Source organism: Capra hircus, chromosome 17 (assembly GCF_001704415.2).
Source record: "Capra hircus breed San Clemente chromosome 17, ASM170441v1, whole genome shotgun sequence".
In the NCBI taxonomy this organism is placed as follows: Eukaryota; Metazoa; Chordata; class Mammalia; order Artiodactyla; family Bovidae; genus Capra; species Capra hircus.
In genome coordinates, this window is record NC_030824.1 from 22308406 (window position 1) to 22326403 (window position 17998).

General features: G+C 45.3%; 1 protein-coding gene across 1 annotated transcript in view; it reads left to right on the forward strand.

Annotated features, from left to right (window-relative positions):
* Positions 4507-17998, forward strand: part of TMEM132C (transmembrane protein 132C) — a 448582-nt gene continuing 435090 nt past the window's right edge. The window contains exon 1 of the mRNA XM_018061407.1: positions 4507-4644. Coding sequence (XP_017916896.1) covers positions 4560-4644 — 85 coding nt within the window. The 5' untranslated portion in view covers positions 4507-4559. The remainder of the gene's footprint in view (positions 4645-17998) is intronic.

Here is a 17998-nt window from a genome sequence, read left to right on the forward strand (position 1 = left end):
TGCATTGCAGGCAGATTCTTTACCTGCTGAGCCATCTACAGCGTCACCAAGGTCATTCACTGGACAAGTGCTTATTTTCGTGCATGTACTGGTAGGGGTTGGGAACACAGGGGTGAGCGGGTCAGCTGTCACCCACCCCCCAGGGAGGTGACAAAGGAATGGGGGAAGCTGTAGATAGAAAATAAGCAAATAGGGACACAGTTGATCAAGGGTGGGTGGTCATGGCCTTCCAATAAATATCCCTTAATAGTTACATTCTTACTGAATGGCACAAGGTTGGAATCTTTATCCACAGTGCAGCTGGGAGTGGGGGGAGGGAGGGAGGAGGACGCGCTGTTTCTACAGCCCCCCTACCTACTCAGCCCCACCTTAACCAGGCAGAGACCCTAGAATTTGCTGAAGGATGGGACTTCCCTGTCAGTCCAGTGGTTAAGACATCACCTTCCAATGTAGAGGATATGAGTTCAATCCCTGGTCAGAGCACTAAAATCCCACATGGCAAAAATGAAAATATAAAAGCAATATTGTAATAAAGTCAATGAAGACTTTTAAAAATGTCCACATCAAAAACTCTTTAAAAAAAAGAAAAGAGAAATAATACTAGGGTTGTGGGTCTTACCAACATAAAACCCAATTTTAACTCCTGGTTGTGGCTACAAGCTGACCTCACCATCTCCGGGGCAGGAGGGGAGCTGCTTTTCAATGTCACCACTGCCATGTTCTAGCAAGTGACTTAACCGCCTCTTGGAGCCTCAGTTTCCCCACCTGCCCCAATATACTCCAAGACTGCTTGCCCCCCAGTCTTTCCTACCTCCCTGAAAGGTACCATTAGGTGCCCACTTGCTTGGGCCAAAACCTTGGACTCTTCCTACTGCCCTACAGCTCACATCCACCCATCAGCAAGGCTCCTGCCTCCACCTTGATCCAACAGCATAACTGGTCCATACTTCCCCTTCATCACTCCCACCTACCTCCCCAGTCTAGGCCTCCATCACTCCTGCCCTCCTTTTGACTAGATTCCAGGCTTCCTCTGCTGCCCCCTACAGACCCTGTACTGTAAGAGGTCAGAGTGCCTCTTCTGGGGGAAAAAAAAAAAAAGATGATTCTTTCCTCCACTTCCTGGCCTTTGTACTTTTGGTTTTCTCTTCCTTAAAAGCTCCTCTCCCAGAAATCCACCAGCTTACCCACTCCATCTGCCTTCTTTAAAGCTGTACCCCCAAATCAGACTTTCCCCTTACTTTTAGTTTTATTAGTTACACATACCACTGTCTTACAGAATGGATTCATTTGTATCTTTTTTGAGAGTCTGTGCCTTAGAATCCAAGATCCATGAGTTTAGAAACTTCTGTCTGTTTTGTTCACTGCTATTACCCCATATTTGGGCATGACAAATGGTAAGCAGTAGACAGATATCTGTTGAATGAATGAATGAATGAAATGTTAAAGGACAATAGTAGTACTCCCATTAGAGTTATTGTGAGCGTTAAATGAAATGATGTCTATAAATAATAAAAGTGCCACCTCAGAGAGCTAAACAAATGCCTGCTGCCTTCCTTATTTTTCATCCCCAAGAGCAAGCACTATAGTCAGGACTTGCAGTTACATCAGCAGAATGACTATAGCTGCCTCACGAGGCCAACAGATAGCCCTTCTTTCTGTGTTCTTAGTAATATACACCTATAGGTCTCCTGTCTGGAGGCAGACCTTATAAAGAAATTCCTGAGCTAAATTCTCAAGTTCTTCCCCTCATTTTATGCGAATTTGAAATTTAAGACTGAACAACAACAACAACAAAACCTGAACTTGCCTTTTTGACTTATGCACCACTGGCACATGTGGAAACCACAGGTTTCCCCTTTCTAATATCTCCTCTCTCCTATAAATCATGTTAATTGTCTCCATGTGCCCACAGCCCACAGGGAGTTTTGCAATAGCCTTTGAGGAGATTAGTGGCCTCTGATGTTTTTATGAAGTTCAGAAAAGCATCTGGAAGTAATTTAAGTTCAGGAATTAATTATTTGGGGGGTTAAAAATACATGCCTTTAAAAAATAAATACAGGAAACTCCTTGCCCATGAACCTCTAAGTTCACACCTCTATTTGGTGGGGGTGGGGATTCCTAAAGAAAGATAAATCAGCCACATCATCCCTTTATTTGTTTGGTTTTGGGTGTGTCTGCTTGGGTTTTAGAAGGTCATATGTTAGATTGCATGGGATTCTAAACAGATTTTCAGGAGAGAGGCACTCCTTACCTGGGTCCCCTGTGGTCCAATCTGGAAGAAGCAGGAAGGAGTCTCTCACAGGTGTTGCTAGGAGACTTTGTGGTCTCAGGTCAGGTCCGAGACTCAGAGCACCCGAGGACCACACATGCCTTTGGGGCCTGGGGAGTGGATTTACCCTACCAAGACTCCTCCTTGCCTTTCTCATTTTGAATTCTCCTCTATTGCCCTGTGGTTTGTTCAGTTTCCCCTTTTCTGGTATTTGAACCATGGAGTCTCAGACCAGGGAATTTGACTTTGCAGTAGAGAGGGCGATATTTTGTGCCAAAAAGGGAAGAAAGGATGTGTATCTGAGGAGGGTGGGAGGACCACATGGTAAATCTACAGAGGAGAAGATCAGGGGAGTGGCCAGCAAAACTGGGGCCTTTTTCTTTTGTTCTCTTATCAGACAAGAGGGAGAGAGGATGAAGCTGATTTTCTAAGCTCTCAGTCAGGAAATGATGGGCTATGTTGTATTTCTCACTGAGGCTAGAAACATTTAAATGAAAAAAAAAAAATCATTCTCCAGTGACTTTCAAGCTAACAAACAAAAACGAGAAGGAAATGTGCCTTCCATTTTAGGAACTCAAATCTACTTTTTTTTTTTTTTGCCTCCCAAGATTGTGTGTACACTAGCTGAATGAACTGAAGAACTGGGCAATTATAGCATAGTTCCCTTAAAAAATGAAGTCACTGCTACCCAAGTCTATCAGAACCAAGGTTTTGCAGTGCTCTTTCTGGCCTGGCTAGTTTTTCCAGCTGCCTTCTCTCCTCATCATGTAAGCAGAGTGCGTCAGTGAGCCCTCTTCCTCCTTAGGGCTGTCCAGCTGGATAAAAAGCTCCAGGGATGGGGAGTGCCCTTGGAGTCTCTGTCTCCACCCTTCAGTTTCTCCATATGCTTGGCTCTTGACTCATTGTAATTGAGTTGGGACAAAAGAAACAGATGTGTTTAACACCTTTCACTTTAGTTTCTTCTCATCTGATCAAAGATTTTTTTTTCTTTTATTTTGAAATTCATTCCTGGCTCTGGTGACCACATGATTCAATGGGCTTCCCTTCCGAGGTTGGACGAGTCAGCCCAGCACACCAAGAGATCTCTAGGCAGGCTGTGGGATCTGGGGGGAAGGGTATTAGCTAGGGGAGGGCTGGGCCTCCAGGACAAGGGTTCAGGACATATTGTTTTCCAATCACGAACACGAGGGGGAGTTGGGGTCCTGAGTGGGGACTGTTCAGATCCCCCGGTGGCCAATGAGGCCCGAGCATCAGTAACTATGGAAGGCAGGCAGGCAGCTGGGATCCACGCGAGGAGGGAGGGCAGCGCTGGGAACGACACAGAGAAGACATTTGGAGCACGAACTGGAGTGGCGAGTCCTTGGAATCTGCAGAGAAAAAACTATTGCAGGAGCAAGTCTGGCAGGGAAGGGGAGCATTCCCGCCCTCCCCCACCCCCGAATAGTTAATAAAAACACATGCGGAGAGGGGAAGGGGGCGAGATCCAACAATGTAGAAGGATCCACAGTGGAAAATGAACCTTTCTGTCACCCTGGCTTTCCAGTCCCCGTCCTGAGACACCGCGGCTGCCTTCTGCTTAACCCTCCAGACAAATATACACATACGTGCACACGCCTGTGTATAAACCGTGTTCTTGAATCTGTTCTGCACGTTGCTTTTTCCCACTGAAGAATCTCTCTGGGAGATCTTTGCGCATCAGCTGTGGGGGACTTAATTCCAGATGCCCCCGGTCTCAAGGCAAAGAATCAGGGTCCGCCCTGAAGTTGAGGTGCGAAGAGGCGGGCGAGGGGAAGGGCTCGGCTCCATCTTGAGTCGCGGGTACCTGCGCAGAACTCTCCGGGACTCGAGCCACAGGCCCTGAAGGCGGGAGGCTGCGGGGAGGCAGGGAGACCCCACCGGCGCAACCCTTGAGCCTCCGCACCTCACCTCCTCTTCTGCGCGCCGGCTCCCAGACGCGTGCACTTTCTCCCCGGCGTCTTTCACCAGCCTCCGGCCAGGGGCGGGGCCCAGGGGTGGGCGGGGTCGAGTGGGCGGCCCGGGGGGCGGGGCGGGCCCGCGGCCGCCTTGGAGGCTGGAGAAAAGTTGTCCCGGCCAGAGAGCTAGCCGCCGCGGGATCCGGAGCCGCCGCGGCTTGCACTCGGCAGCGGCGGGGCGCGACCGCCGGCTCTGCAGCCTGGCCGGCCGACTCGCTGCCGGGGGTGGCCCCGGGGCATGGGACAGCCGGCGGGGGCCGCGAGCGGGCGCTGCGCCCCGGGCGGGCGGCGGGCGGCCTGAGCTGCCGGGACGCAGGATGCGCTCCGAGGGCGCGGCCCCCGGGCCGGTGGCGCCACTGTGTGGGGCGCTGAGCCTGGTGTTGGGCGCGCTGCTGGGCAGAGGTAAGAGGCCGGGGACCCGGGTGTCTGTCGCCCCGGCGCTCGGGAAGTTCCCCGCGGTCCCCGGGAGCCTGGGCAGGAGGGGAGCCGATGAGTGGGGTTGTCTTGGGGACCTGGGTGAGGGCGCTGGTTCCCGGGCCCGAAACGGCCCCTCCAATAGATGGGCGACCCCAGTTGGGCGCCGCATAAGTGGAATTGGAGCGAGTTCGGCTGATCCAGTATCTCTGGGTTCGGAGTGCTTCCCGGGGGTGAAGAAGGGGCGTGGCTGAGGGACACTGCTCATCATCACCGAGTTCCATGAGGACTTAAACGCAACCCCTGTATTAAGCTACGTGGAGTTGGGCGTCTGGGAGCGGGCAGCCCGGCTCTTTGCACCTCCTTTGCCCCATTCTAGTATCCCCCTCCCCAGCTCAACTGGACTGGGGCTAGTGAGCTACGAGGGCACACCGGCCCCTTTCCCCCACCGTGGGGTCTCGAGGGCCGGCGTTAGTCCACGCAGGAATGCCCGCTCACCACGCAGCCTCCGGGGACCTCGGCTCGGAAGAAACCCGGGATCCCCTCGGGGTACCCCGTAGAGGTCCTGTGTGGTCTAGGAGCGCGCAGAGGTGATCGCGCGGGTGGGGGAACTGCATCTCGGAATCAGATCTGGGCTTCCTAGCAGTGGGTCCTGGGGGTGGCCTTTTACCTCAGTCTCCTCATCTCTGCAACGGAACTGACCACTCTGCCTTGGGTTTAAGAGAATTCAGGGAGGGGACGACTGGCGCCCAAAGAGCTCAGGAAAGGTTGGTATTATTATTCTGGTTATGATTACGTGCGTGTGGGACCCGGGCCGGCGGCGCGAGGGGCCGGGAGCGTGGTCTTCGAGCCCGGGAGCCGCCGGCGCCGCGCGCCTTCCCTGTCCGGCACGGGCACTGGGGGCCGCGAACTCGCGCGGAGGAAGCCCCGCTCCTCTGGGAACCGCCGCTGCGTCCACCGCGACCGGGCCGAGAACCGGGTGCGGATGAGCGCGTGGGAAAAAGGTGCTGGGAGCCACTTTACCGCCGGCGGCGCCTGGGCAAGGGTCTTGGGGCCATCGGGTGAAACCGAGATGCGCACAAGTGTCCCTGTCCTTCGCTCTGCGTCGCGGCTCCCGCCGCGGCTCCGGGCCCTGAGCCGGCAAACCGAGTCCAACCTGATGAGAATCACCGGCTCTCTCCGGCCTCAGGCTGGGCTGGAAATACATTCGGAGAGACAAGTTGCCAATTGATGTTACAAAGTAGCGTTTGCTTTTCCAAAGTCCTTGCGCACCGGCTTGGATTCCAGAAAAATCTACTTTCCTTAAGGCTGCAGGTTCCCAGACACACCAACCGGACAAAATTGCTGTTTTAAACAGTGTCCCTTTTCCCCAAGAGCTCCAGGTAAACAGGAGAGAGAGAGAGAGAGAGAGAGAGAGAGAGAGAGAGTGTGAGAGAGTGTGTGTGTGTGTGTGTGTGTTCCCGTTCGCGCGCGCGCACGTGTGCGCGCATGGGCACGCGCGCGCGTGTGAAGGGATGGGGAACATTTTTCTGTTTTATTCCAGAGGAGTAAAATCTGGTGACTTAATTCTGTCATGAGCTCTGAATTCTATCATTTCTAGGACTCGGTTTTCCTAAATGTAAAGCGGCCATTCAAAAAAAAAAAAAAAATTCCTTCCTAAAATACTTCCCAGAGATATTGTGGTGATAAAGCGATCTAATGGGTAGAAAGCACTTCGTTAAGAAAGGTGGTGTCATTTTAAACTGAGCCAACGGTGAAAGTCCCCATCAGCTTCTCTCCCTCTGCCAGGAGATTTAATCAGGGTCAGCTTAGAACTCTGACTGCTGAATGTGCTTTTCAAAGTAAGTTGTGGACTTTTCTTAATTAAAGCTCACATTCCTTTTTCTCCCTCCCGGCCATCTAGAGGATTTTACTTTTGATTTAGAGGAGTGGCGGTTAGAAATGTCCGTGGGGAAGAGGCTAGGGACAGCAATTTTATTGGAAAGTGGAATTGGGAATTTTGTTTTGAAGATGCTATTTAGAGGGCAAGGGGTGGGGAGGGGGGTTGGAGGTTAAGGGGAGCTGTCCCATTCCTCCCTCCGAAAGCCACCCTTCCCCCTAACCTTGGGCAACTTTGACTTAGTTTTTCTCTTCCCACTTTTACTTGACAGTTTTCACGACATGATTTGGGGGCTTATGGGTCTGCCAATTGTTTTCATTTTGTTTCTGGTGGCGAAAAGTAGTAGTATATTCACTCCCTTAGATAGGTCTGCAAAGAAAATGTTTGCCCTGTAGATTTCTCATAGAAAGGGAAGCTTTCTGACCCTTGTTTAAATTTGTACTGTCTTAGAAAAAAATCATCGCTGACTCTTCTGGCCCAGGGATTTAAGTGCTGATTTCTGGAACCCTTGAAACCACTGATCAATTTTTAATACCAATTGTAAGCTGATGTTCAACTGTGGATTTAAGACTCTGCAATTTAAGACTCAGGGTTTGGAACAGAATCATTGTTCTTGGGAGGTTCCATAAATAGACCAGGGCACTGAAAAAAGGGAGTCTTCCTAAGATTTAAGACTTGGGCTGAGATAGACGAAGCGGACTGTCCTTGAGTTACTGGTTGAGGAATTGGCCCGGTGTAAAGAAGAGGGAAGGGTGGGGGGTGGGCTGAGATACTGTCAGAGGTGAAGTAATGCTGTGAGAGGTGATGGTTGTCAGTCAGACAGGGGGCCTCTGGGAAGGTCACACAGGCCGGAAATCACTTTCCTGAAATCGGGGGCCAGGTCTACTTCATGATTCAGAAGATAGGTTTGTAGGGAGACAGAAACCCAGGGTCATCCATAGATACTCTTTGAGACACCCGAGCTGGCTGTGGAATTGTGTCCATAATTGGACCCATAGCTCATTTTGCACGAAAGATGTCAGTATTCACAACAAGAAGTCCCCCAGTAGCCTCACTGCACTTTAGAGCAGTCTTGGTCCCCAGAGGAATTAAAAGCCAGGCGGCCAACCTTCAGATTGTCAGAGCTTTGGGGATTTTCAATTGCTGATTTGGAATTTGCAGCTTGGGGCAGTTGTCATGAGTAGGGAGAGGTTGTTAGCGGGCAGAGGTCCTTCTTGGCTCCCCCGGTGCACACTTAACACAGGGAAAGATCCTCATACCTGGTCCTTCCTACACTTAGAGTACACAGACATTTTTTGCCCTAAGCACACACCCCTTCCTCCCCAAATTAAAATTCCCCAATGCATGGAATCTTCTTAGAAGTGATTTCAGCTTCTGGGAAGCCATTCTGTGAAACTGCCAGGCTCCTGGGTCTGTCCTAGTTCTCTGCTCCACACCCACAGCTCTGAACTCACCCTTGCAAACTTCATGACCTGCAGGCAAACAGTGTTCTGTCCACGGTGTTTATAAAAAACTGAACAGGCTCCCCCAAACTGAGAGACTTCACATATAAAAGTCGGAATTTCCAATTTCCCCTAATAAGGGTGTGGGTACTCTGCTGACCTTGGCACCAAAGCTATGCGGAGGTGTCACCCTGCCCCCTGGATAAGGTGTTGATTGAGGGCTTCTCTCACCTCCTTAACTGCCTGCCCCTTCCCCTTGGCCACTTGAATTTGCTCCTCTGACCCTTCTTCCTTCATCTCACTTATTATTCATCCTTAGCTTCATCATAAGGGTGGCTAGAATCAGGCAGAGAAGAACCCAGAACTCTCAATTATATTAGCAGTTAGCACTTTCATGAGCAGGGGTTAAAACCAAAGCCTTTGGATGTATTAGATATTTCATACATCCATAGTCATGAGAAGCGAGGTTAATAAAAATGAATCTTTGGTATATTAATTGGAGTGAAAGGGAGTATTACTGAATTAATGGAATAAATGGAAAGTCCGATGGATAGAATATTTTTACAGCAATCTGCTTTGTTTAAAAGTCAGGTTTATTAATGTAATTTGCATACAGTAAAATTCACCCTTTTGAGGATAGAGTTTTAATTTTGATGAAGGCACATGGTCACATAAACACCAATACAATTGAAGTATAGAAAGAACATTTCCATCACTTCGCCCACATCCCAGGGGCCCCGGTGTTGCCACTTCCCTTCCTCTATCTGCAACCCCTGGCAACCATGACTTTGTTCTCCATCCTTATGCGCATGTGTGTGTCAGTCGCTCAGTCGTGTCTGACTCTTTGCAACCCCATGGACCAGCTCACCAGGCACTTCTGTCCTTGGAGTTCTCCTGGCGAGAATACTGGAGTGGATTGCCCTTCCCTTCTTCAGGGTATCTCCCCAACCCAGGGACGGAACATGGGTTTCCTGCATTGCACGCAATTCTTTACCATCTGAGCCACCAGGGAAGCCTCTCCATCCTTATAATTTGCCTTCTTCATAGTTCCATGAACATGGGATAGTGCAGTATGCAACTTCTGAATCTTATTTCACTTACCACAATGCATGTAATATTTACCTATATGTCAGTGGTTATTCCTTTTTCTTCTTTTTATTTTAAAATTGAGGTATGTTTGATTTACAGTGTAAGTTTCAAGCATATGCCATAGTGATTCAAAATTTTAAAAGTTATTCTCCATTCATAGTTACTATAAACTATTGGCTCTATTCTCTGTGCTTCATAATATATCCTTGTAGCTTTTATATTCTTATACATAATAGTTTGTACCTCTTAATCCCCTGCACTTATCTTGACCCTCTACATTTAGCTTTACCCACTAGTAATCACTAATTTGTTCTCTGTATTTGTGAATCTCTTTTTTTGTTATATTCACTTGTATTTATTAGATTATGCATGTAAGTGATAATATATAGTATTTATCTTTCTCTGGTTTATTTCACTAAGCATAATACCCTTCAGGTCCAGCCAAGTTATTACAAATGGAAAAATTTTGTTCTTTTTATGACTGAATAGTATTCCATTGTATATATACAGTGCATTTTTTTTATCCGTAAATCTGTTGATGGACACAAGTTGCTTTCATATCTTGGCTATTGTAAAAAATGCTGCTTTGATCATGAGAGTATGTTATCTTTTTGAATAAGTATTTTTGTTTTCTTCAGATGTATGCCCATGAATGGAATATCTGGATTTTATGGTAGTTCTATTTTCAGGTTTTTGAGGACCCTCCATACTGTTTTCCACAACAGCTACACCAGTTTACATTCCCAGCAATAGTGTACAAGGGTTCCCTTAATCGTCAAATCAAAACCGCAATATCACCTCACTTTTGTTAAATGGCTATAATCACAAGTAGTCTATTCCTTTTTAATACTCCGTAATCCTGTGAATGGATACAGAGCCATTGTTTATTCATTTCCTAGTTGAAGGACATTTGGGTTACTTTCATTTGGGGGGTATTATGAAAAACAACACTACGTTTGGTTGCTAAGTCATGTGCAACTCTTTTGCAACCCCATGGACTGTAACCTACCAGGCTCCTCTGTCTATGGGGCAAGAATACTGGAGAGGTTTGCCATTTCCTTTTCCATGAAAAATGTCACTATAAATATTCACAAACAGGTTCATATATAAATATATTTTCATTTCTCTTAGGTAAATACCCAGGACTGGAATTGCTAGGTGGTATGATAACTGTTCACATAATTTTATCAGAAATTGCAAACTTTTCAAACATGGACGCAATATGCATTCCCACCAACAAGAGCGCCAGTTGTTCTGTATCTTGGGGACCACTTAATGTGATCCCTTTTGTCTAGTTTGATTTTGTGTAGCAGTTCTAACAGGTGTGTAGTAGTATATCTTTCAAGTTTTAACTTTTATCCTATGACTTAAGATGTTGAATAATCTTTCTTATTTCTTACCGTTTCTTATATCTTATTTGGCGCATGTCCTTTTCAAATCTTTTGCCTATTTTTTTTTATTGGTTGTTATTTTGATGTTATTGATCTTTGAGTGTACTTTATATATTACTTTATATAGTATGGATACAAGTTTCTTTTCAGATGTGTGTTTATATGATTTCTCCCAGTATGGATCTCTGGAAGAGCAAAGGATTTTTAAACGAAGTTTGGTTTGTTAATTTTTTTCTCTTAGTAATTACACTTTTGGTGTCATATCTAAACATCTTTACCTAAGATTTATAAGGACACTCCCCAGATGCCTCTAGTGATGTTTGGGTATTTTATATCCCTGCTTATTTTTCATCTTTCTGTTCTGTCAGTTATGGAGAAAAGTGTTGAAGTCTCCATCTCAAAGTGTTGAAGTGTGTGAGTTTGTCTAGTTTTCATTTCAGTCCTGTCAGCTTTTTCTTTATGTGTTTGAAACACTGTTTTAGGTACATATACACTTAGAATTATAATGAATTCTTGGTGAACTGACTTCTTTCTTATTATGTAATATCTCTCTTTATTCTTGGAAACATTCCTTATTCTGAAGTCTGTTTCATGTGATGTTAATACAGCTACCTCAGCTTACTTTTGATTAGAGTTTTCATTGTAGTATCTTTTCTTGTTTTTTTAAAAAACAATCTGTATTATTTTATGTGGATTGTTTATAGACAGTATATAGTTAGGGTTTGCCTGTTTATCCAGTCTGATAATCTCTGTCTTTTAATAATTGTATTTAGACCACTTATATTTAATGAGATTATTGCTATATTTATATTAAAATCTGTCATGTTGCTTTTTTGCTCTAGGCACCATCTATTCTCTCCTCCTTTTTCTGCCTGTTTTCATTCTGAGTATATTCTTTATGATTCCATTTTATCTCCGTATTGGTTCATTATTGGCTGATTATTTATGCCTCTTTAAAATTTAGCCATTGCCCTACAAGATATATCTTTAATTAATCAAAGCCTACATTCAAACTATATCAAAACGCTTTATATGCTATGTAAGAACCTTAAAACAATATATCCCCAGCATTTTTTCCTCTACATCTAATAATCCTTTCCAGGGCTTCCGAGGTAGCTCTTGTGGTAAAGAATTCACCTTTCAATGCAGGAGACATAAGAGATATTGGTTCGATCTCTGGGTTGGGAAGATCCCCTGGAGAAGGGCATGGCAACACTCACCAGTATTCTTGCCTGGAGAATCCCATGGACAAGCTACAGTCCATAGGGTTGCCAAGAACTGACACAACTGAAGTGACTTTGCAAGCACTAAGTCACATCGGTTGTGTTCGACTCTGCGACCCCATGGACTGTACCCCACCGGGCTCCTCTTTCCATGGAATTCTCCATGCCCTGGAGAATCCCATGGAGTGGATTGCCATGCCCTTCTCCAGGGGATCTTCCTGACCGAGGGATTGAACACATGTCTCTTGCGTCTCCTGTATTGGCAGGCAGCTTCTTTATCACTAGCACCATCTGGGAAGTGACTTAGGTATGATCCTTTTCAGGTACATTCACTTATACCCTGGGCAATGGCTAAGGGAATTTTTCACTTAGAGGTTATTTGTGTATACTTTGAAGAAGGATACCAATTATGTTTAATTGGCTTGCCTTTGTTTCTGAGTGGGTACTTCTAATATCTTTGAAACTGTTTCCTCTTTAGGACTTAATTCTCTGTCCTACCTGTGTGCTGAGCTGAACGAAAGTGTTTCTATGCCTTAGGGATTTAGAAATCACTGCCTTTAAGGAGAGGACAAAGGTAAAATACAACCCAGCCAAAGTCTGAGTTAGCAAAATTTCCAAGAGAATAGTTATAGCTGTCTCCGAGAGTGACTCCTTGTTTTCTGCAGTGTGTACATTTCTTTTTTCTATTTAATAATGCTCTTAGTGGCATAGTCACAGTTGCAAATGTCTGGAACCCTCAAGGACTTGATGTAGAAGACCATGTCATCCCTATATAATTTTTTTTGCTATTGAAGTATAGTTGGCATATAGTATTATTTTCAGGTATACAACATAGTGATTGGACATTTATATACATGATGAGTTAATCACCATGGAAAGTCTGATCATTTATCACCGTTATTGCAGTAGTATTGACTATATTCCTTATATTGTATATTACATTCCCCTGACTTATTTATTTTATAGGTGGAAGTTTGTACCTCTTAATCGCCTTCCATAAAATATTTTTTCTTTCTCCCTTCACACCCTTCATGTTGTTGGCGACATGGGGAGCTATCGTTTATGAATTGATTAAGGATGCCCAGTATCATGGAAGTGTTAGCTTATTTTTGAGCATCTGTTGTGCCAGTTCCTGATTGAACTGATCAGAAGCCTCTGGCATTAGCAGCAGAAACAAATCAGCTAAGGGATCGGGATCTTAGGACCCTTAAGCTACACTAAGGGACCAGGTTTCTAAAAGTCTGAAGTTGCCAGTTCAAGGGTTCTGGTACTTGTCATTGATGTCTGGCTTCAGGGTACAACTGGGATACAGGGACTCTAATTACTTTATGTGTTTCTATCTCCATGCTCATGTTATTTTTAGGTTCCAGTGGGGCATGCATGCATAGTTGCTCAGTTGTGTCCGACCCTGTGACTGTATGGACTGTAGCCTGCCGTCCATGAGATTATCCTGGCGAGAATACTGGAGTGGGTTGCCATCTCCTTTTCCAGGCGAGTCTTCCTGACCAAGGGGCTGAACCCTCATCTTTTGCATCTCCTGCATTAGCAGGTGGATTCTTTACCACTGCACCACCTGGGAAGCCCCAGATTCCAGGGAGGAAGAATCCTTTATCCTTGGCTGAACTTTAGAATCATCCTGGAAGCTTTAAAAGTTGCTAAATAACCTCCAGACTCTACACCTGATGGATTGAACCAAGATCTTTGTTGCAGTGGAGTAGAGGTGGGCAAAGAAGCAGTGTTAATCATTTTCATTTTTTAAAAGCTTTTCAGGTGATTCTCAGGTATAGCCAGGAGTGAGAATAGCCCCAGCCCTGGTCTAGAAGAGATTAAGATGATCTGACAGACAGTTCCACCATATTGTACTCAAGGGAGAAAGGCATTTCTCCCAGAGAAAGATTGAAGAGCTGTTACAAAAGGAGGCAGGATGCTGGATGTGTGTGCGGCAAAAATTAGAGGAAGGACAGCTCTTCTGAGCTTATTTTGTAGGACTGTGAGACTGTATTATTGAAAAAAATGGGCATGAGCCACTTAACACAGTGCCTTCATTTCCAGATAGTTTAACATAACAGAAACTTACTTTCTCCCAGTTTTGGAGCCAGAAGTCCAAACTCAAATCCAAACAAGGCTGTGCTCCCTCCACAGACTCCAGGGGGCTGGGGGGTTCCTCTTTTGCCTCTTTCAGCTTCTGATGGCTTCTGGCTTCCTTGGCTGTGACTGCAGCCCTCCCATCTCTGCCTCCAGCTTCCCATAGCCTTCTCTGCACATCTTTTCCCTTTGAGCCTTGTAAGGATGCTGGTCATTGATTTAAGGCCCACTCTTATCCAGAATGACCTCATCCCAAGATCTTTAACTCAATTAAATCTGAAAAGACTCTGTTTCCCAATAAGACCACATCCATAGGTTCTAAGGGGACCAGTCTTTTGGAGGCCACCATTCAGCCCATTACACATGGTAATAGTCACATGAGTAAAAGGTCAATAAATCATAGCCAGGGACTTCCCTGGGGGTCCAGCCATGAAGACTTAGCCTTCCAGTGCAGGGATTGTGGCTTCAGTCCCTGGTCAGGGAACTGAGATCCCACGTGCTGCAGGGCCAAAAAGCCAAAACATAAAACAGAAGCGATATTGTAACAAATTCAATAAAGACTTTAAAAATGGTCCACACCAAGAAAAATCTTAAAAAAATAATCATAGCCATTATTATATGTATAGTTATCAAAGCCATGGAGAAGAAGAATCATCCCAAAAATCTAATAGAAATTACACATAAATGTTTCTTAAATGATGGAGACTAATGTAAAAAATGAAAAGCATTAGAAGAACAGTGGATTTGATGACATCAGGGAATAGGAAAAGCTCCTGGAGTGTACCATGGTGTCCATTTATAATCAACCTAAACAGAGAGCCAGTGGTTTATATTCTGAGACATCCCTTGATGTACTTCATGCTTAAATACAGCTTACACCTAATTCCATTTGGCTTAGTTTCATAATACTCTTGATACTGTCTTAAACAACCCTTCTCCCTCTGGGGTCTCAGAGCCATCGGAAACATCCAGAGCAGCTTCCATGCCTCCCTGAAGTTCATTTTTCCCCCCCAACTCTGCAGTTGACTCTTTTCATCTTTCTTGCTCAATCGGTCCCTCTGGCCCCTTGATTATAATGTTGGCTTTCCGCCGCATTTCCTCACTGTCTCTGTGGACTCCGATGCTGTAGAAATAGGGATATAACACTGCCCACTTTGGCACATGGGGGTAGATGAGCGGTCCTTTGAGGCAATAAGGGATTCTCTTATTCTCAAAATAAACAGAGGAACTTTAAGACAAGCACCCCACCCCCAGGATCCCCATGGAACAGAAGGCTGGCTTTGTTCTTATCATGGAATTCCAGCTTAGTGATGATTTTAAGCTGAAATTTAAAAATTAAAAACTCACACCTTAAACAGGAGGTGGCACTGGAAACATGGTTTTGTTTTCAGTGGAAACAGTGAGGTTGTGTTTGAGGCCCTGAGACAAGGTTTCTGCACCTGCCCAGCAGAAATGATCTCAGTGTCAAATGATTCAGTTCATTTGTCATGACGCCTTTAGTTGCATATGCTGAAAAAAAAAAAAACCCAGCTTATACAAATGGTACCAAAGCCAAAAAATAAAAATACATAAATAAAACGGGGGTTGTTTAAAAATGTCTTAGGTTAAGTAACTTAAAAAAACTCAGAGAGGCTTCAGACATGGCTGCATCCAGAGATCCGTTAATGTCACTAGACTCTGTTTCTTTCCGTCTGTCTCCTCTGTTTTCTGTGTTGGCTTCATTTCTGAGTGGTCATCATTGTCACCAGCAGCTCAAAGTTTACATTCTGTCCACACAGTACACCCCAGTGAGAATTAAGTGGCTTCCTAAATGATTGTAGAAAAGGTTGACGGTGCGAATCTCTTGGTGCTCACTGGAGTCCCTGGCCCAACCCTTACCCAGCCACTGTGATGGGAGGGGATGGAGTCTCTGATTCATCAGGTCTGGAACACACCAGTGCAGGAGCCTCAGGTCAAGTGCATCCAATATACTAGGAAAGAGAGTGCTGAAGTGTCCAAAGACAAATCAGGCTGTGTCAGATGAAACGGAATGGATGTTAGGCAAGTAGGACCCTATCCAGCCAACCAAAGAACTAAAGGAAACCAAAGGCCAATTGTATGTCTGCTTCTCAGAGGTATAGTTAAAGCCACTGGGGCAGCCCATGGCAAGGTCAGCTTGCTGCTGCTTTTGCCTTTGCTGCAAACGGCATTATTTGATTCCCGATCATTTCCACTGTGTGATCTTCTAAGTCAAGGACATCCAACTCCAAACACACCTTTTGTTCTGGGGAATCTTCTCTGTTTTCTGTCTGCTTTGCCTCTCTTCCTTTCATTCATTCTTTCCGCCATCAAACATTCCTCCATAGCAGCGCTGTTTACAATAACCAACACTTGGAAGCAACCTAAGTGTCCATCGACAGAGGAATGGATCAAGAAGACGTGGTGCATATATGCAGAGGAATATGACTCAACCACAGAAAAGGATGAAATCGTGCCAATTGCAGCAACACGGATGGACCCGGAGATCAGCATACTGAGTGAAGTAAGTCAGGCAGGGAAAGACAAATACCATATGCTATCATATCTTAAAAAATGACAGAGATGAGCTAGTTTATAAAACAGAAACAGACTCACAAAGCAGACTTTTCTTCTCTGTTTTCAAACTCGGCTCTGTCATCTGTCGTGCTGATTGTCCCTGCTATGGGCCAGTCATCTAGCTCTTGGACACCTCCCTCAAGTGTTGGTGACTGGAGGTGTCTGCCGGCAGTGGCTTGACTGGGAGGTTTCCTATGAGTCCTGAGGTCCACTCCTCTGCTTACAGAAGCAGGAAGCCTGTCAACGTCGTCTTCTGACTCCTCCTCAGTGACCCAGGAGTCCTTTCTCTTTTATTGTAGTGTTGCTGAGTTACAGTCTCATGTTAATTTCAGGTGTACAGCAATGATTCACTTATATTCATTCATTTTTAGATTCGTTTCTCATTTTAAATTATCACAGAATGCTGAATAGAGTTCCTTGTGCTACACAGTAGGTTCTTGTTGGTTATCTGTCTTACGGATATCTTATAAGAATGTATGTATTTTCATCCCAAGCTCCTGATTTATCCCTCCCCACACCCCCAGTACTTACCCTTCAGTAACTATAAGTTTGTTTTCTATGTCTGTAGGTCTGTTTCTGTTGTGTAAATGTTTGTTTGTATCACTGTTAAAATTTAGATTCCACATATGAGTGATATCATATGATATTTGTCTTTCTCTGTCTGACTTACTTTACCTAGTATGGTAATCTCCAAGTTCATCTGTATCGCTGCAAATGGCATTATTTCATTCCTTTTTATGGCTGAGTAATATTCCATCATATATGTGTGTGTGTGTGAGTGTGTGTGTGTGTTTATGCACACCACATCTTCTTTATCCATTTCTCTGTGGTTAGGCATTTAAGTTGCTTCCATGTCTTGGCTATGGTAAACCTAAGAGCGCATAAGAACATGAGAGTGCTACAAACTTAAGAGCACAAGTATCTTTGTGAACAAGAGTCCCAGATCTGAGGAATTTTGGGGGGGAGGGCTGGGGTGGTGGTGGTGCTGTGTGGCATGGCTTGCAGGATCTTAGTTTCCCAACCAGGAATTAAATCTAGGCCCTTGGCAGTGAAAACGTGGAATCCTATCCACTGGACCACTGTGGAATTTCCAATCTGGGGAATTTTATTCTCTTCCTCCAAACACATGTGTTACCAAATACACATTACTCAGTTTCTTATCCAATTACTGTGACTCCTGTAGAGACAGTCCTTACTTTGATAACCCAGGGGGAAGCCCACAGTGTCCTCCATCCTCAACGTACACCAACTGTGTCTTGCTTAGGAACATCCTCCATTCAGACTCTTCCTGACTATCAGTGAGATCATGTTGTCCTCTTCTCAAAACCCTCTAGAAACTCCCATCATATTTAGAGCTAAAGCCACAGTGCATTCCATGATCTACAAGGCGCTACATGAACTACATGACCCCCAGCATCCTTCTGACCTCATCTCAACCCCAATGCCCTCACATAGGCACTTTGTTCCAGTCCCATGGGCTGCCTTGCTGGTTCTCACCATCACTAGGCTCCCACATCAGGGCCTTGGCACATGGCTGCTGTTGGGTAGCATCTAGATATCCACTGGAACCATTTCCTTTGTCTGTGCCATCTGCTCTTCTTCACTGTGGGACTTTCTGTTCCCCTTTTCTATTGTGCTTTTGTTTTTTCACTTATCACC